At 52.8% G+C, this 25,122-nt stretch overlaps 5 protein-coding genes across 5 annotated transcripts; all 5 read left to right on the top strand.

The window, feature by feature from the left end:
* Positions 1 to 231: 231 nt before the first annotated feature.
* Positions 232 to 1,658, top strand: Z517_00696 (homoserine O-acetyltransferase; the record flags this gene model as incomplete). The annotated part of the gene is made up of 2 exons (XM_013433660.1): positions 232 to 253; positions 313 to 1,658. The coding sequence occupies 2 exons, from the start codon at positions 232 to 234 to the stop codon at positions 1,656 to 1,658; spliced, it is 1,368 nt and encodes a 455-aa protein (XP_013289114.1).
* Positions 1,659 to 2,411: 753 nt separating this feature from the next.
* Positions 2,412 to 4,109, top strand: Z517_00695 (uncharacterized protein; the record flags this gene model as incomplete). Its single annotated transcript, XM_013433659.1, has 1 exon — positions 2,412 to 4,109. The coding sequence occupies one exon, from the start codon at positions 2,412 to 2,414 to the stop codon at positions 4,107 to 4,109; it is 1,698 nt and encodes a 565-aa protein (XP_013289113.1).
* Positions 4,110 to 5,424: 1,315 nt separating this feature from the next.
* Z517_00694 (uncharacterized protein) lies at positions 5,425 to 6,843 on the top strand (the record flags this gene model as incomplete). Its single annotated transcript, XM_013433658.1, has 1 exon — positions 5,425 to 6,843. One exon carries the CDS (start codon positions 5,425 to 5,427, stop codon positions 6,841 to 6,843), a length of 1,419 nt encoding a protein of 472 aa, XP_013289112.1.
* An 868-nt stretch (positions 6,844 to 7,711) lies between these two features.
* On the top strand, positions 7,712 to 10,658 carry Z517_00693 (uncharacterized protein; the record flags this gene model as incomplete). The annotated part of the gene is made up of 2 exons (XM_013433657.1): positions 7,712 to 7,728; positions 7,757 to 10,658. 2 exons carry the CDS (start codon positions 7,712 to 7,714, stop codon positions 10,656 to 10,658), a joined length of 2,919 nt encoding a protein of 972 aa, XP_013289111.1.
* A 4,022-nt stretch (positions 10,659 to 14,680) lies between these two features.
* Positions 14,681 to 15,880, top strand: Z517_00692 (uncharacterized protein; the record flags this gene model as incomplete). Its single annotated transcript, XM_013433656.1, has 1 exon — positions 14,681 to 15,880. One exon carries the CDS (start codon positions 14,681 to 14,683, stop codon positions 15,878 to 15,880), a length of 1,200 nt encoding a protein of 399 aa, XP_013289110.1.
* Between the last annotated feature and the right edge of the window lie 9,242 nt (positions 15,881 to 25,122).

Below are 25,122 nucleotides of genomic sequence, written 5' to 3'. Positions count from 1 at the left end.
GAAACATACATGTCCTCGCCTCAGCCTTATTGGCTGGCTGTGTTACGAGAGGCGTTTCAAGGCCAAGTGGAGCCGGAGACTGGACAAGCACTCTTGTTCTATTGATATTGATATTGATATAGCACGGAATCAATACTTGGTTAAAACCAGCGCAAGACCAGTTTGGGGAAGAAGGACTTTGACGAAGACCAGACATCGATCTAGCGATCTCAACTCTGTACGTTGACCGAAATGAAAGACATTATGCATGTTGGTATGTTTCTCTCCCTTACAACGGGCTTCCATGGCCACACATTCGCTGACCCCAGGCAGAATTCAATGTCCAGCCAGAATGCAATTACTACACGAACCTGGTGCGGAACTTGAAAACCGCAATCGTCCCGACGTTTACTCTGGAATCGGGTCAACAGCTCCATCGAGTCCCCGTCGCTTACAGCGCTTGGGGCACCTTGAATGAGGAGGGTGACAATGTCCTCCTAATCTGCCACGCTCTCACCGGAAGCAGCGATGTCGAGGACTGGTGGAAACCTTTGATCGGTCGAGGAAAAGCCGTCGATACAAGTCGATTCTTTGTCATTTGCTTCAACTCACTCGGGTCGCCGTACGGCTCTGCATCACCACTCACCACAGACCCGATGATCGGCAAGCCCTATGGCCCGACCTTTCCAGATACGACTTTCAGAGACGATGTGCGGATACAAAAGATGGTTCTTGACGCGCTGGGAGTGAGACAGGTTGCGTCCGTCATCGGTGGCTCAATGGGGGGTATGATTGCTCTTGAGTGGGCTTTGTGCACCCCTCCAGGCTATGTGAGAACGGTCATACCGATATCGACATCAGCGTATCAAACCGCGTGGGGAATCTCATGGAACACGTCGCAAATCCGATGTATTCAAGCCGACGCACAGTTTCGCGGGGGTTACTATGCTCCTCATCCTCAAGGCCAGCCCGTACAAGGTTTAGGCGCTGCGAGAATGATCGGGATGCTCACCTACCGATCATACACGTCCTTCGAGGCACGCTTCGGTCGACGCAAGTCAGGGCCAAAACGACCGTCGCAGTCCTTCTCGAGACCGATGACCTCGATCCCCTCTCCGCCAGTCCCGGTGGCTGGAGACGACACCCCCGAGACAACAGATTTGAAGGCAGAGGCACAGAACTTCGGCCCGGCCACGATATATTCGGCACAGAGCTACATGCAGTACCAGGCCGACAAGTTTCTGAAGCGCTTCGACGCGAATTGCTACATCCACCTTTTGCGAAAGATGGACTCTCACGACATCACAAGAGGGAGGACCACCACATCAATACCATCGGCGTCGGAAGAACACCCGAGCACGAAGAACGTCGCCGCCGTTCTGGCCACATGTCCAGCACCCGCGCTCGTCGTGAGCATAGACTCAGACCTGCTGTTCCCGTCGGAGCAGCAGACACTACTCGCCAATTCTCTGCCTCGAGCGACACTGATGAAGCTGAACTCGTCCGACGGCCACGACGGGTTTCTGCTGGAAATGTCGGCCATGCAAGAATCGATCAGTGCCTTCCTCCGGGAACACTCTCCCCACGTCTTCACAGCTCCTGTCTCTGATAGTGGCGAAGAGGATAACGCAGACGTTGTAACGAATAGTGTGTTTGGCGAGCTGGAAGCTGATTTTTGAAACGGATTTATCTATTACAAAAGCAAAAAAGGGATTTTCTGCAAAGGTGTTTGATAGATCTATTTCCTTGACGATTGTGTCTGTGTTTTCCACAATGACGAAAATGATGCCCTGGTTTTTATGTGTAACAGAGTATAGCTCAGTCAGGTATTGTGCCAATATTATTTCTTTTAGATTTTACCCTTCGAGATTTGTTCAGTAAAACCAATTCGTAACTTGCCAATTCTGAACGAACTCGGCCCCTCGAAATTTCTCTACCTAGGGTAGCCATAGCATTGCCACGAATTCCGGAATACCATTGGTCCAATTCGGCCCAGTCCACCGGGCGTTTGAGGGATGGTCGTCTATGTCGCCACTCATCACGAGATTTGTCTGGTCAGCAAAATAGCAAGTCAATCACCGTCGGAGTGCCCTCCCTTATCTTTCTCGTCAGGCCCGCCCATCCCGCCGTCACCTCGACATTCGGCGACTGCTGGACTTCCCCAGGACTTTGGTTTGGTGGTCTGAGGCAAGCAAACATTCTCCGGTGTGTACGGGGCAGATGATCCAGTAATGGCCTTTTGGGAGAGATGACTATATTTGTATAATAGTGTCCGGCCGGTTATAGACATGTCGTAAGTCGCATTTGCATTATCATAATCCTTTCTTGATATATTGATTCGTTGCTGTCCTCTACCTCTTCGAGAAGTAAAAAAACAAAACACAACAACGCAACAGTGAACAGTGAACAGTACACAGTACACAGTGAACAAAATGATTGCACGAACAGAGGATTATCGACCATGGCTCATCCAAAAATATGGCGGCACCAGCGTGGGCAAGCTGCTGGGCACCATCACAGAATCCATCGTGCCGCAATACCTGAACGACTACAACGTCGCCGTGGTTTGCTCTGCGCGGTCCAGTGCAAGCAAGTCGGTCGGCACGACGAATCTCCTCCTGAGGGCGTTGGCTTGCGCCGTGTCGTCAGAGGAGGACGTACTCACGGTCGACTTTGACGAAGTGGTCGACCTCATCCAGAATGAACATCTTTCAGTCGCAGACTCCCTGCCCAGCGATGCCGTCCCCCAACCTTCCTCCTCGGAGATCATTCAGCAATTACGACAAAGCATCGTCGCAGAATGTGAAGCCCTACGGAGATTCCTAGGGGCGACGCGGGTCATCGGTGAAGCGTCTGACAGAACGCAAGATCGTGTGCTCGGGGTTGGCGAGAAGCTGTCTTGTCTGGTGGTTGCTGCCGCGTTGTCACTCCACGGGGTCGAAGCAGAGATGGTGAACCTAGAAAACATTGTGCAAGCTGCCGACAAGCGCTCGCCCCGGGAACAGCAAGCGGCCTACAAGCAAAACCCCATCTCATTCCTCCAGGGGCTACGAGATGCCGTCAGAGATGCGATACTCCAATGCTCCACGCAAGGCAAAGTCCCCGTCGTCACCGGGTTCTTCGGCTCAATGCCGCATTCGCTGCTTCATACCGTTGGCCGTGGCTATTCAGACCTGTGCGCCGCGCTGTGTGCCGTCTCACTTGGGGCCGAGGAGCTCCAGATATGGAAAGAGGTCGCTGGCATCTTCACGGCGGATCCTACCAAAGTGTCAACGGCCAGAGTGCTGCCCATGATCACGCTGGAGGAGGCCGTCGAGCTGACATACTACGGCAGCGAGGTGATTCACCCGCTGACCATGTCCCTTCTGAACAAGGAAGACATCAACTTGCGGTTGAAGAACGTGAAGGATCCTGCCGCCGCCGGCACCGTGGTCTACTCGACGACGCCTAGTCCCAGCCCAACACAGACGCCCACTTCTACCGGAATGGAGATGAGCCGGTCACTGTTCATGACGTCGCACGGGTACTACGGCAAAGAACAGGCCAAGCGAGTCCCGACGGCCATCACGACCAAAGACTCCATCGCCCTCGTCAACATCACCTCGAACGGCAAGCTCCCTGCCCAAGCATTCCTCGGCCAAGTCATCGGCATCCTCGGCCAGCACCAGCTCTCCGTCGACCTCGCCAGCAGCAGCCGGCAATCGCTCAGCCTGGCCGTGTCGGCGTACGGCTCGACGAACCTCTCGGACGCGATCGACGAGGCCCTGTCCGAGCTCGAAGAGTTCGGCTCCACGACAATCGTGCCGAAAATGTCCATCATCTCGGTCGTCGGCCACAAGATGAAAAACATGGTCGGCATCGCCGCCGAGATCTTCTCGGCCCTGGCCAGCGCGCGCATCAACATCCGTCTGATCTCGCAGGGCGCGAGCGAGATCAACATTTCGTTCGTGGTCCGGACCCAGGACGCCCTGTTGGCCATGGAGGTCATCCACTCCAAGGTGATGCAGATTCCGGGACACGCCGAGCGCCAGGTTTCGCTCATAACAGGTGAGGAACTCTCACAAGACACTTACCCTACCCTACCCTATCCTGTCCCTCCTCGACTACATCGCAACCATACTGATTTGTGATTTACCAGGTCCGTGGCTCTATTGAAAGAGTATACCAGCGCTCGACTCGGCAGGTGTGGTGTTTGGGACTCGGCGGGTGGTCTTCGCCGTCTACTAGATGATGTGTGTATGGAAATACCTTTTGGCTGCTACGTAGACGATAGAAAAATATGTATGTACAGCATTATGAATGAATGTGTATATCAATTCATCAAGATTTGATTTGGCAACCTCTGCCTCTACCCTCTGCCATTGATGACAAACAACCACACCTCAATAATCCGTAGCTAGCACTGCTGCTCCGTTCTCCGATGGACTCGAACATGCCAGTCATTTTCTTTTTGCGTGGTCCCTCTCTAAGAAAGTGTTCCCCCCTTAATCCACCCAACCACCATCAAAACCTCTTTCAGCTGTGTCTATTGTATAGTTCAGAACCGCCTCAGAGCACGAAGCCCCCGATCACCTGGTATTCAGCGCAAAGTCATCTGATCCTTCATCTTCGATCTCACCAGACGTCAGGATCAGGCAACCTCTTACCCAAAAGTACAAATACAGAGACGTACAGATGTACAAGACGTAGTCGAGAAAGATAACACTGGTAGTGCCAGTGGTGCTGGTGGCTTGTGTGCCGGTGTTTGCTTTTTTTTTTTTTTTTTTGATAAGCGGCGTTTGGACCACTTCTATAAGGGTAGACCAATCAGGAACGGACGATCCGGGTATCTTCGGCTTTTGGGACAAAAGGGGCTACCCTGGGAGCGAGTAGGGAGACGAGGAGACACAAACCAAGAAAGGTATCATTGCCTATTCTTTGCAGGGCTGTGTTCAACCTCCTACACAATAAGGAAGAAAACAAACACCTTGGTTTCGGGTTCATATGATGCGCGGACGTGTATCATCCGTGTCTGGTGATATCTCGCATGTCACAACCCACACCACGCATCCCGCTCCGCCTCCCCTTACCCCTCCATTCGCCGGTCTCTGTCGAGATAAGCACGGTCTTGCAAGGCAGTCGCTATCTTTACTGTGCATAGCAACAGCAAACGCCGCATGATGCAGCAAGGCACACGCTTGGACGTGCATTGGCCGCCTTGGAGAGAAAGGCGTATGTTGATTAGAGAGAGCAGTATATCAAGGTGGACAGACGCCCTGCTTTGGATTCTCATATATGATCCATCCTCATCCTCATCCTCCTTCTTGTAATATCAGTCAATCTATAAATCTGTCAACCAATTCCACAATTCGTCACAGGTCTTCTTGTCTGACCACAAGAGCTCCCCCCTGATTCTCAAGACTTACGAACCTTACAAGACTTACGAGACAGAGCACAACACAGAAAATGGTTTCCGGACACTTGGGCGAAGTGAGCAAAGCTCCCGAGTACGAGACGGTCGCGCTGCACGGCGGCCAGGAACCCGACCCGATCAACGGCTCGCGGGCGGTGCCCCTGTACCAGACATGCGCGTACAACTTCACCGATGCCTCGGACGGGGCGAGCAAGTTCGCCTGGTCCAAGGACGGCTACGTGTACACTAGGATGGGCAACCCGACCAACACCGTCTTCGAGACGCGCATGGCCATGCTCGAGGGTGGTGTCGGCGCCGTCGCCACGGCCAGCGGCCACGCCGCCCAGTTCATGGCCATCACCTCCGTGTGCGAGCCCGGCCACAACTACATCAGCACCATGAACCTGTACGGCGGCACGCACAACCAGTTCCGCGTGTACATGAAGAAATTCAACATCATCTGCAAGTTCGTGCAGGGCAACGACCCGCAGGACGTCAAGAACCTCATCGACGACAAGACCCGCGCCGTCTACATCGAGACCATCGGCAACCCGCAGTTCAACGTACCCGACATCAAGGCCATCGCTGACGTGTGCCACGAAGCCGGCATCCCGCTGATCGTCGACAACACTTTCGGCATGGGCGGGTATCTCGCGCAGCCGATCAAACAAGGCGCAGATATCGTCACAGCCTCGTGCACCAAGTGGATTGGTGGCCACGGCACGTCGATGGGTGGCATCGTCATCGACGGCGGCCACTTTGACTGGTCGGCCTCGGGCAAGTTCCCCGGCTTCACCGAGCCGTCCGAGGGATACCACGGCATGCGCTTCTGGGAGACGTACGGCTACAAGGCCCTGGCGGCCAAGCTGCGCATGGACGCCATGAGAGACCTGGGCCCCTGCATGTCGCCCTTCAACGCCTGGCTCTTCCTGCAAGGCCTTGAATCCCTCCCCGTGCGAGCCGACAGACACGTGTCCAACACGCTCGCCTTTGCCCAGTGGCTCGAGAAGCATCCGTGCGTCGCGTGGGTCAACTACCCGGGCCTGCCATCCCACCCGGACTACAAGCTCGCACAGCGGGTGCTGCCCAAGGGAGCCGGCGCGGTCCTGACCTTCGGCGTCGCGGGCAATATCGATGAGGTTGAAGCCGTGGTCAACAACCTCAAACTGTGCTCGCATCTGGCCAACGTTGGCGACGCAAAGACGCTGATCATCCACCCCTGGCGGACGACCCACCAGCAGATCCCGGACCAGGAAAAGATCAAGGGAGGCGTCACCCCCGACATGATCCGGATCAGTCTCGGGCTGGAGCACATCAAAGACATAATCCACGACTTTGAGCAGGCTTTCAAGGCCGCGGGCCTCAAGGGGGCCAAAGATTGGGTCCCGACGTGGAAAAAGGACATGGAGGGCGAGGAGTGGTCCAAGGGCACGTTATACGCGCCGAATCCCAATGGCGTCACCAGCACATAAGACCTGGATCGATTCCTCTGCTCCGACCCACTGGCGCTGGCTCGTACGTCGTGACACAGGACGATCAGACACTCACCCATCCATCCACCCACCCACCCTAGTCAGTCAACTGACTGCTCCGAGATATGTTTCCTGGCTTGTTTATCGAGGATGACGGACATGTTTCATGTTCCCTTATGAGGAGGCGTTTCAGATGAATATGGTGGAAATCCCGAAGATTTCTTTTTTTGTATCAACCCCGGCGGTTCGGTGGCGCTATGATCAGTGCTTTGTGGTCAGTGTTCAGCGCTCATCCATATCAGTCAGTGCCGATAAACCCCGACGATGTGTTCAGCGTTCAATCTGAAAAACGAAAATAAATACTTTCATAGAAATCAAGATAATTTTCCAATCTTTTTAAACAAATGATTTCTTCGTATCAAGAAAAGTAGAGTCCGTCCTTATACAGCATGGGGATTGCATGAATGTGCGGCCAGGGAATCCGCCCACAACAGCAGTAGGGGTAGCGCTGGCTTGCAGTCCTCAAGTTTCGGGGGTTGGACCATGACAGGCTGATAAGCGGTGCAGGTCTGGGTTAAAACTCGTGGAAGTGTTGAAACGTTTTGCTAATGATAATGATGGCCGTCCTTTGGCAAACACCCATGTGGGAAGTAACCCACGGAGCGCATGTCACCAGCCACTCCTACTGTCGCCTGTGGCTCGTGTTGAGGATAACGTCAAGATTTGTGGACGCGCAGCCGCAGACTGCGCTTGCGACACTAGATTTTCAGGTCTTGGCATTTTTGCAGCGATTGCCAACTACATTCTCCGCATTTCAAGAAAAAGTTGTTTGGCTTCAACTCGAGTTTGCGCCGCCAGAGTTCCCGCAATGGTCAAGTCATATCTGTAAGTCAAGACAAAATCCAGCGACCAGACGGAGCAGTACTGACCTGTTTAGCAAATTCGAGCACAGCAAGACCTTTGGCCAGATCTGTACAGCCGCCGCGAACGTTGTCTGGGACCCAACCTCTGAGCATGAGGGTAGAGTGGGCGCCGGTCGTGCCTATGTAGGTGCTAACGAGGCAGTTTTGGTATGGGATCTCAAGACGTCAGAAAAAGTTGGAGTATGGAACATCGAGGACGATCATGCTGTTGTCACCGTCATCTGCCGGAGTCAGGTCGACCCTGATGTGTTTGCAGTGGGTTACGACGATGGCAAGATTCGAATATGGGACTCGAGAACAGCAACGGTGATCATCACTTTCAACGGACACCGGAGAGCGATAACACAACTCAAATTTGATCACTCTGGAGTTCGTCTAGCCAGCGGATCAAAGGACACCGACGTTATCCTCTGGGATTTGGTCGCCGAGGTGGGGTTGTATCGTCTTCGTGGTCACAAGGACCAAATTACTTCCCTAAATTTCCTTACTGCTGGCGATGCCCAAGACGCCCTCGACGATGACTCCACATCTCATGATTTCCTCCTCTCTACCAGCAAGGACGCCCTGATTAAAGTGTGGGACTTGTCAACACAGCACTGTATCGAGACGCATGTCACACAAACGAATGGAGAATGTTGGGCTCTCGGGCTGATGAGTGGCGACAGCGGTTGCATCACGGCGGGAAATGACGGCGAGTTGAAAGTGTGGTCGATCAACGACGCTGTCTTAAAACTGAAAACGGGGATGAACATACCAGAAGGACAAAATATCCTGCAGGAACAAGGAGCGCTCTATCGCCACGGCCGCGATCGGCCATTAGGTATCACATTCCACCCGAAACGCGACTTGATTGCCGTACACGGCTCCGACAAAGCTGTCGAGATATTCCGGATTCGCTCAGAGACAGAAGTCAGAAAATCTCTGGCGCGAAAGCGAAAACGGAGAAGAGAGAAAGCGGGCACAGCGGATGCCGATTCGGGGGTTGACGTCGGTGACGACGTCGAAGACTCGACTGATATTTCCCACGCAACAGCTGCGGACATATTTGTGCCTCATGTTCTTATCCGTACGGGAGGCAAAGTCAGATCGATGGACTGGGCAGGGGGAAAGTCTGGCAAGTCGATCCGGGTCCTGGTAGCCACTTCAAACAACCAACTCGAGGTCTTCGACGTCGCGGCTTCAGATAAGAAGAAATCATCTGAAGCTCCAGAGTACAATCGCGCTCTCACCGTCGATATGCCCGGCCATCGTACAGACATTCGCTGCGTTGCGCTTAGCTCAGACGACAGAATGCTAGCGACAGCCTCTCACGGCAGCTTGAAGATATGGAACACACGGACACAGACTTGTTTACGAACCCTAGACTGCGGTCACGCTCTTTGCGTGGCTTTTCTGCCAGGTGATAAGATCGTCGTGGTGGGGACACGAGAGGGTACACTTGAAGTGTTTGATATTGCCGCATCAACACTGTTGGACACCATTAACGCACACGAGCGAGACATCTGGTCTCTTCAGGTCAGCCCGGACGGCAAATCCCTTCTCACCGGCTCTGCCGATAAAAGTGCCAAATTCTGGCAGTTTCAAGTCATCCAGGAAGACGTTCTGGGGACAACGCGGAAAAGTGCAAAGCTCACTCTTGCCCATACCCGGACCCTTCAGGTCAGCGACGACATTCTAAGCGTGTGCTTCTCTCCCGACGAGCGACTCCTCGCCATCAGCACGCTCGACAATACTGTCAAGGTCTTCTTCGTGGACACGCTCAAACTCTTCCTTACCTTATACGGCCACAAGCTCCCTGTTCTAGCAATGGACATTAGTCACGATAGCAAACTCATCGTTACCTCGAGCGCTGACAAGAACGTCCGGGTGTGGGGCCTCGACTTTGGAGATTGTCACAAGGCTTTTTTTGCCCACCAGGATAGTATCCTCGCCGTCAAGTTTGTTCCGAATAACGACGAGGGGAACGGCCATCACTTCTTCTCTGCCAGCAAAGATAAAGTGATCAAATATTATGATGCCGACAAATTTGAGCAGATCCAAAAGCTGGAGGGTCACCAGGGCGAGATTTGGGCCATGGCAGTGGCCCACTCTGGGGAGTTTGTTGTGACGGCGAGTCACGATAAGAGCATCCGTATGTGGCATCAGACGGATGAGCAAATTTTCTTGGAGGAAGAGAGAGAAAAAGAACTGGAGGATTTGTATGAGAACACTCTTTTGACATCCCTGGAGAATGACGCAAATGAGATCGACGGCGAGGGCAACACGGACGGTCTGGAAGCAGGCCCGGCCGGCAAGCAAACCGCCCAGACGTTGATGGCTGGGGAGAAAATAGCGGAAGCACTGGAAGTCGGTATGGAAGATCTAGAAACAATGCGAATCTACGATGAAGCAAAAAGAACGAATCCGAAAGCTGCACCTCCACAGCGGAATCCAATATTCCTTGCCAACAACAACATATCCGCATCAAGCTATGTGCTCAGCACTTTTCAAAAGATACCCTCGGCGTCTCTCCAAGATGCGCTGCTCGTCCTGTCGTTCTCCCAGATTCCCGCGCTCTTCACATTCCTGGCTCTCTGGGCTGAAGAGGGCCGGGCCATCCCCTTGGCCTGTCGGATATTGCTGTTTATGCTGAAGACGCACCAAAAACAGATTGTGAGCTCAAGAGCCATGAAGGGCATGTTGGAGGAGGTGAGGAGCAAGTTTCGAAGGACGCTGACCAGGCAGAAGGGAGAGCTGGGGTTCAATCTCGCGGGATTGAGAGTATTGGGGAGGAGGGTAAGGGAAGTAGCTGGGGAAACAGAATACGTCGACGAAGAAACATGGCAAGAGAATGATGGCGCCGCTACAGGCATGATCAGAGGGAAAAAGAGGGAGTTTGTGAACATTGCCTAGGAATGAGAGGACAACTGAGGGTTCAAGATTCGTTGTCACGGACACACCAGTCCACAGTCTGCCGTGGGAGATCAGAAAGCTCACGTTGAAACGGGAAGACTAATAGGACAATTCACGCAAACGATGCCCATGCTTCACTCCTACAGTTGATCATCGCCATGCGTGAACGAACCTACGAATGTACAGACATTCAGAACGTCTGAGCTTGTGCTGAGGAGTCCCGTTGAGCCCGTCTGAGTGATACAAGCTCGCTGCTGCGATGGCAACCGGGAACATTCCCTTTCTCCTGGACTCTCCTGGACTCCTGGAGATCAATATTGACGGAAATTGGGAGCCCGAGATGTCCGTTGACGTGAAGCTTGAGTGCGCGATCTGAGTTCCCGTCGAAAGCATCTTCGGGCTTCTCCTGTCGGTCAACTGGCGACGGGTTGCGACAACAAGTCCTGAGCAACGGGGGTGAGCAAAGTCTAGGACCTTCTGCCACGCGCAAGACGCGCTGTTGTGTGTCAATCTTCGCGCTGTGGCAAATTAACAACTGCTCTAGAGGGTGGAGTTTCTGGGTGTTGATGTTGTTGATCCCCCTCGAGATGCCGAGTTGGGCAGTCTAGCTGAGACCGAGAAAGAGCTGTGTCCAGGTCGAGAAACTCAAGGTTGGTTGCCGAGGACGAGATCCAGAACTCTGGCGCCGCCGTGGTGGCCGCGCTCGCGACCCATTCAGCGGAAAGGGTAGAACTCTCGCGGCCGATGGCAATAGAGGATTTGCTACAGGGTGGTGAGAAGCAATGCAGCTTCACGCTGAACGCGTCAGGGGAAAGGAACAGATGGGTCTATACTGGTCGCAGGCCAGTTTGGTGCCCGCACGTTGTTGGCGCCCTTCTTCGCCGGGAACCAGGACCACGGGTATGTAGCAGAGAGAAACTCCCATATCGGATCAAAAGAGTGTAAGTTGGTAATAGGAGAAGGGGGATAGAGAGTCCAAAGACGGCAATGTTCTTCTTGACATGCAGCGATATAGACGGAAAGGGAAATAGATGTTCATTGGAAAAACTCAAGAACAGACCCAAATGAGAAAAATCAGGGGATGGAGAGAAAACTATCTTCCCATTGTGTGCTGCGGGATGTTTCAGTTGACCAGAGTTTGCGTTGTTCGGTCTTTGCTCCGCGAATCTTGCCTCCTCTCAATAACGGACAACTTTGGGACAAGTTTTTGTCGCCCTGGATGCTGCAGCAGCAGCTGAACTCTGATTCCTTTAACAATCGAGGTGATGGAGACCTTGGACCACCATCAGCAGTACAACCACCACCACCACCACCACCACCAGAACCGACCCCCCTGCTACACCCTCAGCGCTTCCCCGTCGCTTGACCCTCGTGTTCGCCGCCCCCTCCATTAAAGTCCGGCTACCGCATCCGAAGTCTGCCAGGTACTCCGGCCTCATTCAGACTTTACAGACCGCATCTTACCCCTCGCCGAAGAACTTGTAGCTACTCAACGCGGGACTCGACGAACCCCTCCTGATGACTGGGAATTCAGGGGAAACAGTCCTGATCGTCGCACCGACTCAGAGCCTCTTTCAACCCCACCAACCAATTTCGCATCACAGCCATCATGTTCAATACGATCAAGACGAGCTGAACAGAGGATACAGTGTATACCCCGCGAGATGGCGTTCTAGGACAATTGCCACTCCACAAGGGAATTAGTGTGGGCAGTATGAGCTGAAAATGAGCCGGGGCACTCAGCATCCCACACGGGTTGTTGTCATAACAGAATCAAAGGCGGGGAGGGGTCATCACACAACAAGGAGGGTTTGCCTTTGATACTATGAGAGGTGCTCGCACTTGCGACGGGATCTGATGGGGTGGCTATTCTGGCGGAGTCAATGATCTTCCCAGACCAAAGTTGGCACAAGCCTGGTGACGCTCGTGAGGAAGTTTTGGCCACTGTCCCTTTGGGGATGTTCTAATGAATGTGGCGTTCGTCTCGAGTCGCCGCTAGTCGTCTCAGCCTGCTGGAGGTTCCCACCTGTCCAAGGTCGCTGGATTCCGCGCGCCAGATTCCGGACGCGATCGCGATCCTTGTTTCTCATCTGTCATTGGGTCCTTGCCTCGCCAACGCTATCGGCAGTCAGGCTGTTCCTCCAATCGACTACCAGGCCTCGCAGGGGCCACAACGGTCAAAACGCTCCGGCTGGAAGCCGTGGCTCTCACAATTTTAGTTGGTCAAATGTTTGACGTGAAGACCAAACCTCGGACCAGTCAGAGGACACGGCTCTCTCAGGTCTCGATCACAACCTGACATCCCACTATACTTGTTGTAGCTGCTTCCTCGAGCAGTTCAGCAAACGGTGCTTTGACGACATACGCTTGTCGACCTGACCGTGGGTAAACCCGCTATCATCGTCACCGGTCAGGGGTGTTCCGGTCCGTTTCCACTGGCGAGAGGATCCAACGACACCGGATTAACTCGACGCGCAAAGAAAATCAAGTACCCATGTCTCGACATTGCTTAACCCTCTTTCCCCTCTCCAAGGGTCCGCTTTCAGCTTGTTGTTGTGGGACAATACAATGCTCGGGACTTGCCGCTGGTCCAGATTTGGAGCGACATGGTCTGATCAACAGGTTTACCCCCTCAATGTTTGGGTGCGGATGATGGCAGGTTTTCTACGGGATACTCATCTCAATGCTGCTGAAACTTTGAAGAGATCGACGAAAGCGTCGAGAGAGTTTCCGCGCGTTATGCATGCAATAGAACTGAAGCGTGAACTTTGCAACCCTCCACCCTGCCGTGTTGGGAGGGTGAATTTGTCAAGACGGCCTACCTTCTTGCTTGTCCTGGTAAGGCCTGGCTCAATGGACCTGGGGGGTACCCATGTCTTCAGATCGATCGGGTGGAGACCTTGGGCGTTTTGGGTCGACTTTAAGCGGGCTCTTACGCTGCCTTTTCCTCTCCTGCCCTTCGACATGCCCCATCGGACCTTGGACAAGGCGAAGGGGATGGATCCCTACGACCAGAAGGGCTAGCGCTTCCCTGCGATCGCGGCGTTGAGCTGGCGCTGAAGGGCCCTTGTCTCCCTGGGTCCTTCCGTACCTCTTTGGCTGGGTTGCGGACTTTGGCCTGGGTAAGTGAGCTGGCAGGCTTAGCCGAAGAACAACTGCCCCATACCCTTAACCTTTCCCATATCCCTTTAGAGTTCACTCAGGAGTGATCCGGGAAGCACGGGCGTGGGTCCCAGCTTTGGCTCTTGCTTCTCATCCACCATCCACAAACAACCAGCCGGGCTTCCGAATGAGGACGTCGAGGATTCCAAACTCGCCTCCTATGGCGCGATGCTAGCTCGTGCGTTCAGCGCCTCTTTCCCTTATTCCCCCTCTATGGACCACTCGACCTGTATCCGTGCGTCTACAAACATCGAAGATCAGAAGGTTTCAATATCAGCATTTCACCCTTTCATTTCCTTAGAGTACAGAGCCCCAACTCTGCCGCGTTTCTCACCTCCCCAAGACACGAATTGGGCTCGGATCATTACTCAAGTCAAGCGCGGACCGGAGGGGTGAATCACCCGTAACCTTGGCTGTCTATTGGATGATCATTTGAACATCCAATACATCTTGAATTTATTGCCTCCAAGTCGATCCTTCTTTTTCTCAACTTCTTCAGAAAGCCTGTTCTACCGTTTCCTACTCGACATCGCGCTCACCTTTCAAAAATCCTATACACAGCCGTTCTTCCAAAACAAACCGTCAAACACAGAACTGCTTTTCCTGTCCGTTTCTCCTGGGAGGTTTTAGGTGTGGATATTAAGTTGAGGGTTCCAACGGACCGTTCACGCCCACCCCCACTGGCGCAGAACTCAGATCAAGTCTGACACTGAAGGCCGTCTTCCTACATATACGCTCCTTGTATCGACTGGACTCGCCCTGGACAGAAACTCCTTCACGACTTTTGTGTCCATTCTGTCAACAAGGCTAGTTCACGGTGCTTGAGACCCGGTTGCGCATTCATTCATTCCTTCATCAACATGTCTCGATCAGGCCGACGAGGCCCTTGGCTACCAGAGGAAGATGCTACCCTGCTACATCTTGTCCGAACACAGGGCCCGAACAACTGGGTTCGCATTTCGGAGCACATGCAACACCGATCACCCAAACAATGTCGAGAGCGATATCACCAAAATCTGAAACCGTCGCTGAACCACGAACCCATTTCGGCCGAAGAGGGTGAAGTGATTGAGCAACTGGTCCGCGACATGGGAAAGCGATGGGCAGAAATTGCACGACGACTGGGGAATCGGAGCGACAACGCAGTCAAGAACTGGTGGAATGGTAGCATGAACCGCCGGAAAAGAAACACAGGGCCGCATGGCGCTGCTAAAATGGTGGGATATCGAGCGCAACCCATTCTGGCATCAGCCTCGTCTCTACCGATGAAGCAACTTTATCTACCAGACCAGCTAGCTCACCCACCCTTCTCAGTCTCGGATCCCTTTCACAGGTCCGAAGTCAGCCCTTCAGGCACACTAGCCCTGCGACCAGAGCGTCGGTACGACCTACTTCCGCGACCAGGCGGGCATCAATTGTCGGTGCAGACTGATTGTCGGTCCCTCTTGTACCCAGGCTCTGACCAGCCGATCTTGAGCCCTCTTCAACCTCACTCGGCATCTGGTAACCTTCCTAGCCCTGGGGGAAAACCGCTCCTTGGGCTCCATAGCTGGTCTCCCACTCGATTAGAGTGCCAGCTGCCCCCCCTTAACTGGCACGAAGCGCCTGTTCCATCTCCCGCGGCGACAGAAGCCTCGCAGGGATCGTATCCCCAGCAGGCGCCGTCGCTCGTCTCGGACAATCAGTCGAATTGTTCTATTTCGCCCAAGACGGTGACCTCCCCTCGCCCTGGTGGGATAGTGGGTCAATTGCCGTCTATCGATCTGTGGCCAGAGATGCACCGCAGAAACAGCACGGGTAACTATCCTGATGCCGAGATTGATGGCACCTGGAAGGGGCGGGCACAAGAAGACATGCGACTACATCGATCAGCAGGAAGAGCGGATTCGGTAATCCCCGAGGTTACCATTCTCCCAAGCCTGTCACGCCCAGCATCACTTCGCGACGTGGCAGACAACCGTCCAAGTTTCAGCGCCACAGAGGGTCGCAGTCCGACCCCACCTAGCGGCAAGACGACCGAGAAAGATACTCGCATGAACGTGGCGCGGCTGCTTGAATGAATTTACGGGAGCAATATCAGTGTGTCATGCTCGCCCTCAAACTCGGGCCTACTACAAGTAGGCATGGCAACGAGCATGCCAACAACATTTTTTGCTTTATTCGGTCGAGTCTCCAACGACCCATTGTAATAACACGGCGGTAAGTTGGCCATGTGGCGCCAACTTGGAATTTCATGAGTGGCAAGACTCTACGATACCCCAAAATCAGCAAGGGAGGTGGCTGGGTGTTTTTTTGGGTTGCGGGTATCAAGAAAAAATCTATTTCATTGTATTGACATAATGTTGGGCGGGGACTTGACGAGATTATCTCTTTACGGGCGGGACTGGGAGTCCCAGGGTTTGGGGGAATTTCAGTTGTATTGAGTCTACAACGGATGTTCCGGTTGGACTTCCAGGAAACAGGTTGCAGGACGAACTCACTGGGATGGTCTTTTTTTTCCTTTCCTTCACTTCTTGATACGAACACACCTTGATGGGGACTTTTGATGATGGACAGGCTGATACATAGCCAGAACAGGCAGGATTGAAGCACGCTGGAACGGCCCACACATTACTGCGGGCGGGATGCAGAAAATACAATACGGCAAAGTATTGTCTAATTGTGACCATTTTTTTACGTTTTACGTACATAGATTGGGCTTTCCGAGAGTGTACAAACTTGACGAGGTACTCGGGACCATGAACCTCATGTGCCGTGGCTATCTTTGTTGTTTCTATTGATAAAGTAACTTTTGCAGCCTCGAAGGGTTGGCCAGACCGTTTTGGAACGTTGGTTGTGTTTTGTGTTGCCTGTCACTTGTGTGTTGATGTGCATTGATGTGCATGCATCCCACCCACATGTTTTTTGGGTGTCAGTTGAATTATTTACTCCCGAGGGATCTTTCGGTGGCGAACCGCGAAGTCTTTCCGACGGGGAACTTGGAAGCTGGAAAGCTGTTGGGGAATGAATGGTCAATGATACCATGAGAAGCTGAGGTGAGGTGAGGTGAGGAAGGGTGGTCGAGTCGACAGGGTTCGTTTCCTTCGTCGCAAGACCCTGCCTGGTCCACCAGAAATCCACCTCCCATCGTCAGTCGGTCGTTGACGAGTAGGCACACGGTCTTTGGTCCTGGTTATGCCCATAGCTGGGCTGGTAGGCTGGGCTGGTGTGCCCGTCACAAAAGGCCATCACATCACGGGGGAGGGGGGGGGCAATGGCGAGCGCCGCCACGCGTTCGTTATTCAATTATCGAGAAACAATGACCCCGATCGAAGCTGGGCGGGCAACTACTCGACGATATCTGTCTGTCTGGGTGTCTGGTAGACTTGGACAAAAGGGGAGTTTGGGGCGCGCCATCTTGACAGAACCAGCCAATCACGCGGCTTCGGCAGGGATTTGAAGTCTTTTCCCCCATCCCTTCTCTCAAGCGTTTCTCACGGCAGCGTAACGACCAGGGCTGGCTTTTTGCCCAGGCGTGCCAGGGAAAGATTTGAGAGATCGCCAAGAAGCGCTAGACGTCAAGATATCTCGGTCTAGCAAGGGACGAGTAGGGCGAACAAGCGAGGAGGTTTTGCGACTAGGCCTGCCCTGCCGGTCCGTGGAGCCCTTGCCGAGCAGGTACTCGTCCTGTAAGAAAGAAGGGAGGGAGGGAGATCAGAGGAGACGGCGCTGTGTACTTTGCAATTTACACTGGTATTTACACTGTATGAGATACGAGGTACTTGATGTGCTTGATGTGGCTTGTTAACTTGACCTCCGCCGCCTCCTTTGAACTTTGAACCTGATCTTGAACACTAGACAACTGAACGCTCGACGCTGAACCGGGGTCATCGACCTCATGATGACTACAAGTCTACTCGGTACAACTACTACTACTACTAGCCCTGGTCCTGGTCCTTGGTGACCCCGGCCGCAAAATGGCGCCCTGGCTTGGAAGTGGAAGGAAACCCCCAGCCACAAAAGACACAAAAAGAGACTTTGGGTCGCCGATCGGGCTTCAGCAGTTGGTCCCCGTAGCGGGACAATTGGGACAATTGGATGCATTATTGGGCACATTGGGGAGCTGACCCCAGGATCCACGGGGGGTCCCATCCAGGTCCCAAGCGTTTAACTTGCCCTCTGCCTCTGGCCTCTTTTCGGCACCGCCTTGCCCTGGCCCTGGTCCTGGACATGCCGGCGCGGGTCCCCACTACTACCTACTACCCTCGAGCGATGCACAGGGAGGAAACCCAGATACGAGTTACTACTACGGGGTACTTACCTGCCTACGATTCCCTCAGAGAGAACCCTTGTTATGTACTAGGTAGAGGCAAGGCTTTCTTCCCTCTTCGCTTGTTTCACCCCGCTAGAGCAATAGCTATTGTCGGTGCTTGTCGGCTGTTGTTGTTGTGCCAGCTTGAATGGGAGTTCAATCAATCTACCCATCTATCTGCCTGATCTGAAAGAAGTTGGTTCGGTCGACATTGAAGCGAGAGCGGGCAGTGCGGCCATACCACATACAGTACTCGGTCCTTGTACGGGGTACGGGTACGAGGAGGGTCCTTGGATGGGTACGAGGTACTCGGTACAGCCTGGTGGTGCTTTGCTCTGCTACCTACTCCGTACGTACTCCGTAGGTATCAGTCAAGGCGTGTCTGTCAATGGCCACAACTAAAAGAGACCCTCGCCTCCCCTGACGGAGTTCCTACTTGTGAAAAGCTTGAGAGTCATTCGCAGCTTGGCCGTGGAGGAGCTGAGGAGCCCAAGAGGAGCCCTGGAGGAGCCCCCTCCCAAGGGAGATCATGATGTAACTTGCTCCCTCCGTGTCCACAGGCACCACAAAGACTTCTTAGGGGCCGTTGGACTTTTACTTCGTAATCTTCTCGTAGACTCGTAGATCAGTGGACAAAAAAATCCATCGCCCTTTTGGACCTACGGTTCCACAACCCAGAACCCTCTTTTTTTTTTTACGAAGTACATACCTTCCTCGTACCGAGTACTTGTTGTCCGCTGAGGCGGGTCTCTTCTCCATACCTTCGATCTCGCTCCCTTTCCTAGGTATGAGTACCCGAGTATTGGTAGGCGAAGGCTTTGATTATTGATTCAGGTATGCTCCTCGTATGGAGCTCGCTCGGCCCCGAGCAGGCAAGGGACGGTCATTTCCTGTACTGTGAGGGCGCGTCTTGTTTCAAGCCACGGACAGGTACCAGTAAAAGGTGGACAGTGGACAGTGGACAGTGGGTGACCTGGATAACTAGAGACGCGGTGTGGTACGGTGTGGTGGAGTGGAGTGGAAGGATCAGGAAGGATCAGATTCAGATTCAGATTTCCCAGTGCTACCATGACTCGTATTATTCGTGTTTTCTCCCAGACAACAAGTTTTACCAAGCACAAGCACAAGGTACTCAGCATAAGTGAACAGGGTACAAAGAAGCATATTTCCCAGTGATATTCTTGAGTACTACTGTACGCGTGAACTTTTTACCCCGGAAATGCTACCCTCGTACTCCTCCCCTTAGGTATGTACCTCCGAGGCCTCCGTGGGTACATACTGTAGCAAGCTGTAAAACTGTATCTCCACCCACTCAGCTTTCAGCTTTTGTTTTTTTCGTCGACAGAGCAAAAGATCGCCGATCTTTTGTCTACCAGCAGGGTAGTCTTCGCTACGGGCCTGAAGCGAGATGGTCATCGCGAGGACTACGACAGCAGCCAGCCAGTGATGACTGTACTGGCTACTTACGGGAAAAAAATACAAGGGCGAGCACAGGTACCGAGTACTTGGTGCTCGGGATCAAAGTACAATACCGTAGGGACAATATAGCATGAAAAAAAGACAATGATACCTTTCTGTACCTCGTCCTGGGAGTATACGAGGCACACACCGCAATTGCATTGCATTGCAGATCCCGTCGGATCTTTTCTCCTCCAAGGCAAACGTCACAAATGTCAAAATGCCAATGTTCAGTTGTTGTCAGCCTTGCACCAACGAATATTAATGGCTGATTGTGGATGGTGAATCCCGGGTTCGATCTGCATTTGTCACAGCTAAGCGAGCTCACCAAGTCCCAAGTAGGTAGTCAGAAAAAAAAATAGGTGTGATGGGCGTCCTGGCGTTCTTGTCTATCTTGTCTGCCACGAGACAAGGACGACACTAGAAAAATCCCTCTTCAACCGACCCTCGTCACCTTTTGGTAGTGGTGTTGGCTAACCCTGGTCTGCGAATTTCAGACTCGAGATTGACGGGCAGACGAGCCAGGGTCATGTGTTCCACTTGTCCAGCCCATGGCTTTTAGTCGGCGAGCCGTTCACCGTTGAGACTTGGGGGCGTGGCGTTTTTCAAGTGCCTAGTGTTTGAGCGTATCGTCTGTACGAGGACTCGTATACTCCGTACAAGTACTTTGATGGCAGTCAGGATCTTCGTATTCTTCTCGTAGGATCTTGTCCTTGCAATAAAGCGTCGAGAGGCATCGAGGGTATATTCTTGTACTTATAACTATCCCACAACAATTAATCCGTCTCAAGATCTTGATCCGTTGTCAAGGAGATACTCGTACTCGTCCCGATTTACCACGTAGAAGCTTGGACCAGCTGCTTTCGCCTCGCCAACGCCATGCTACGGCCAGCCGTTCAGCCGACAAACCATCATTAGCTGGGGCTGGTTGTTGGTGTTGGTGCTGGTGCTAGTACCTCGTACTCGGTACCTGCTCGTTTGTTGGTTTACTTACTCTTCTTACAGATGGCCTCGCCTAGGGATTCGTACCTGGTCACGATTCACGAAACAAACATGCACGAGCCGATTCGCTAGAACATCATTATTATTCAATATTGGATTGAAAGGAGGAGGAGGTGCCCCCTTGTACCTCCGCTCGTAATACTTGCAAGTAAAATTGTTTTTTTACGCTTGGACGAGCTTACTCGACTCGGTACAAGTATGTAAAGTGTCTTCCTTGTTGGTATCTGACTGAAAACTCCCCCCCAGTCCTTGTTCATTGGAATCTCCCCGTTTTGCATACTCTATTGATCCTTCCTTCTCACCCAAGTGGCGACAATTACCTCGTAGACTTAGTCCTTGCCAACACATTTCAGGCAGTCTCAACATTACTACAAAAGGTGCTTTCGCCAGTGACGCCGCCGCCTCACTCGTCCCATAGGATTTAGCGACCCAGTAAGAAAAGGCCTCTTTTCGACTTCGGCTCACGGCAGCGGCAAGAATTGACGACAAGGAGACCAGGGCATTTCCTTCTACTCCCCGAAAATAGGACAGGCATGGCTCTGCCAAAGTCCATGCTGCTGCAGCAGCCCTTCCTCTATCCCCTTGTCATTAGTGGAGATGCATGTCCTATTTGGCCACCCCCTTGGGCCCTCCCCCCTTCACCCGTTGAGCCATACCGTTCCATCCACAAGCACACCCAACGACTAGCTGACAAGGTCTGGACGAAAGATGCTGTGTGACTGACGACTGGAAGCAACCAAGATTCAACCATTGCTTGCCGTCTAGTCAAGATCTCAATCCAACCGCCCCGTGTCGTACAGCGGGAGAGCAAATATCTGCGCCTGAAGCGTTTGGGACTATTTGAGAAATCAAGTCTTCGGATGTCCAAAACCGGTCAATTCACCACCAATATTTCCAACGTTTGCCACCCCCCAATCGTGCCCACCGACAAGTCCCTCTACATGGGCATTCGTTCCCGCTGTCAGCAAAAAAAAAACGGGCCAGAGAAGGAGGGGGAGAAAAGGTAATAACCTGTCAAGAAAAGTGGATGCCAAAAACGGTGGGACTTACCGTGCCGTCACGCAGCCATCAACCTAGCTGGATGGCGAGACTTTCCCTTTCCCGCTTTTTCTTACTTGAAACTCTGTCGTTTGCTCCAACCGGCTGTCATGGAACAAGAGCACCTATCTGGGCACAGGGATGGATTTGTGGGAGTCATCGATGGGGGGAGGTCAATCATGGCTGATTCCAGGCCAAAGGCGACATGTACACACTCCAAAGGACTTTGTTGGATGTTGGGCACCAGTCATTGCGCCATGCTTTCGAGGTGGAAAGCTCCCTCAATGCCGCGGCCACTGAGCGAAGGCACAGAGAGCAAAGAGCGGTAACTACCATCCGCATCCATTCCCCATCATCCCTCGACATCGTTTGATCACAAGGCCACTTTGACCGGAAGAAAGTGTTTCAAGTCGTTGAGCTTTTTCTTCGTCGCAACTGCAACTAGCTTGGTGCATGCCCGTTCAATCACCAACTGCCTGCGAAGCTTAGCCCTGGCCGTCTTTGCTCGTCGCTCCTCCCTGCATACGAGTTTTACTCCATACTCGTACATGGTCCCCACCGCACTCCGGCATCCGAAGAAGTCAATCGTCCTCGAAGCGTCAGCTCGGGTATCTCGACAATCCTACAAGTTCTGCTACACATTGGAAAAGCCTCTGGGACGAAACTTCCCCTTGGGGCGTTGGGAGTACGTCGATCCCTCTTCTACGCGCTTCTTTCATCTTCCTCTTCGACTTGGTGACGGTGGTGGTGGCGGGCAGATGCAGACGAGGTCCGAGAACCAGACCTCGATGCAAGACCCATGGTGAGCATGACGAGCAATAAATGACGGGGAACAACTGTCGTCGCCAAAAAAAGGCGTTGAAACAATAAATCGCAACCAGACACTTTATGATTGGTCCCTCGGGTTTGCCCTTGATGCGACTCTCTCCAGGGCCCGTACCTACGAAGGAGACCTTTGTGTAACACTCCATCCAAGCAAAACTCCGCTCTTTTGTGGATCTTTGTCGGCGCCAGACGGTTATCAACGTCGATACGAGATTGGCTTGTCCCTACATACCTCGTACCTAATAACATGTCCACCAAAGGCAGGTAAGGGCTTGGAAAAGACCTAAAGTATATTTCTTGGGAACCATTTCGAGACTTGAGAGGCTTGAGACGTGCGAGTTGTGGGCATACACCGCTACCTGCCGACCGCGAAGAGTTGTATCTCGCAAAGGGGACTAAACTACGAATACTTTACTACCCGACTAGGCCTACCACAACTCGCTTCTCGCCTGCTTACCGCTTAATCAAGCCCAAAGTAAACTCCTCAAATCCAGATCGGTCGATCTTGTTTTGTTAGAGGTATCTTTTTTGGGTGTCGTTGCTTCCTATTTGGTCGGTCCTCGGATATGCATGCATGCGTGCGTGCGTGCGTGAGTAAAGGCGTGAAGGCGTGCATGCAGATGTGTAGGGTACTGCACTGCACACACTAGACCAGACCTTGTATGGCATTGGAGGGGATGGAAGAATGGAGAGGGCGGGGGGGTTGTAGTCTGGATTCGGCACCTTGCAGATCCTTTTCAGCTGAACCAGGGCCGCCGTCAGAGCCACCCACCAGACAAGACCAGACCAGACCAGGTACTCCATACACCAGAGTCAACCAACCAACCAACCAACAACAAGGCAGGTAGAGATGTCCTTGCATTTGGAGATGCAACGGACAGTCTAGACAGACGCCCCTCCCTCCCTTGCCTTACCTTACCTTACCTAGTCCCTAGTAGACAACCAGTCACTACTTGGTACTGTAGTCCCTACTGGTCAGAAGTCAGAACTTTGCCATGCCTTCCTTGCGTTGCCTTGCATTGCCTTGCATTCAATAATCGCAACCGCCAAACCTCCATCCACTGCTATCCACTCTGCCACTGTACCCGTATAGGGCTTCGAAAAAACAAGGAACTGTCAACGGCCAACGCCCAAACGCCCAACAAAGACGTTTTTCAAGGTACAGTGCATACAGTGCCTACATATTACAGTGCATGCATATGGCACATGTATCGGACGCAGATGCGGACGCGGACGCGGAACTTGCAAGTTTATTTGCCAACGTTTGTTTGTTCCTCCTTCGCCCAGCCAGCACCGGTGGTTGGTGGGTATCAGGTGTCAGGTACGAGTATCACATCACGATGGCGAGATGGCGAGATGGCCAGAGGACGAGTAAACACACCCAACCAACCTGGCCGGATTGAGTGAGTGATGGGTGGATCGTGCCATGGGAGAGACGGAGATGGAGAAAGACAGGTTTTGTGTTGTGCTGTGTTGAGTCTTGCTTGACCTTGTCTCAGTCACTCACTCACCTCTCCCTCTTTGCTCCACTACTGGCTTAATCATTGATCGCAGCGCATCGAATCGAATCGACCGACTCCAGCATCACCCTCTCGAGATGACGGACTTGCGTTGGTTGCTATGCTATGCTATGCTATGCTACACTAACCATTGTCCCCTCACCCCCTTTAGCAAAGCAAAAAAAAGGTACTTACCTGTAGTTACTTGTTACAAGGAACAAGTAAGGACGAGACCCGCACACGGCACAGACCCAAAGGCCCATTAAGGGCACCAAGGGCAAGACAAATGGGGATGGGCGGAGCTGGGTCTCTCTTTACCTACCTAAAGTAAGTAAATGTTGACTTGTTTTTTAGGTAGGTAGGTAGGTCCTACTTGGTCACTGGGGAGAGAAGAAGAGCAAAAACCCGGACCCGAGTCGAATGCGATTCATGTCCGAGACATCTCCTGCTTTGTTCCGCAGTTTACTGTTGTAAGTACAAACGTCGTCTCCTAGCTTTCCGCCGCCGATTCGCTAACGGAAGAAGCTTTAGGGAGTGGTGAGGAAGGTGGGAAAGGATTCCGGACTACCTTCTCGGTAGCATGGCATGGTATAGCATAGTTGCCATGCCATGCCATGCTATGTTGTGCCCTCTCCTCTCGTCATGGACGATGGTGACGAAGGAGGGGAAGGGGAGGGAAAGAAGAACAAACAGCCCATCCATCAATCCATCAATCCATCCATCCAGCATTAACAACCTCTGCTGGTTCTCTACTTGTACCACTACTACCACCAAGTCGGGTACCGTCTTCGGCTTCGCACCCCTTTGAGACGTTTACTTGTATGCGGTACAAGTGAATACTAACTTACTTGTTGGTCCATGCCGGTAGGGTAGGAGGAGGTGAGGACTATCGCGTTTTCTTGCCTCGCTTTGAACCATTTGCTTTCTCTCTCCCCGTCACCATCCCTTGCTTGCTTGCTACGCCTCTGCCCTACCCTGCCCTGCACTAGATAGACTGCCACATCCTTTCTTTTCAAGTCATGTCATGTCATGTCATGACAGGCAACAAGGTGGCGAGTTCTCGAGCATTTCCTATCGATCGATCGGTCTTGTTGTTTCTGGTCGGGTCTGGTCGTGATTTACCGAGTACATCCTCCTATTCTGTCAATACCTGACCCAATATCTCCCTTTGAAATGCCCGTCTTCCAAT

This window comes from Fonsecaea pedrosoi, assembly GCF_000835455.1.
Source record: "Fonsecaea pedrosoi CBS 271.37 unplaced genomic scaffold supercont1.1, whole genome shotgun sequence".
In the NCBI taxonomy this organism is placed as follows: Eukaryota; Fungi; Ascomycota; class Eurotiomycetes; order Chaetothyriales; family Herpotrichiellaceae; genus Fonsecaea; species Fonsecaea pedrosoi.
This window is presented reverse-complemented; position numbering and strand designations above follow the sequence as displayed.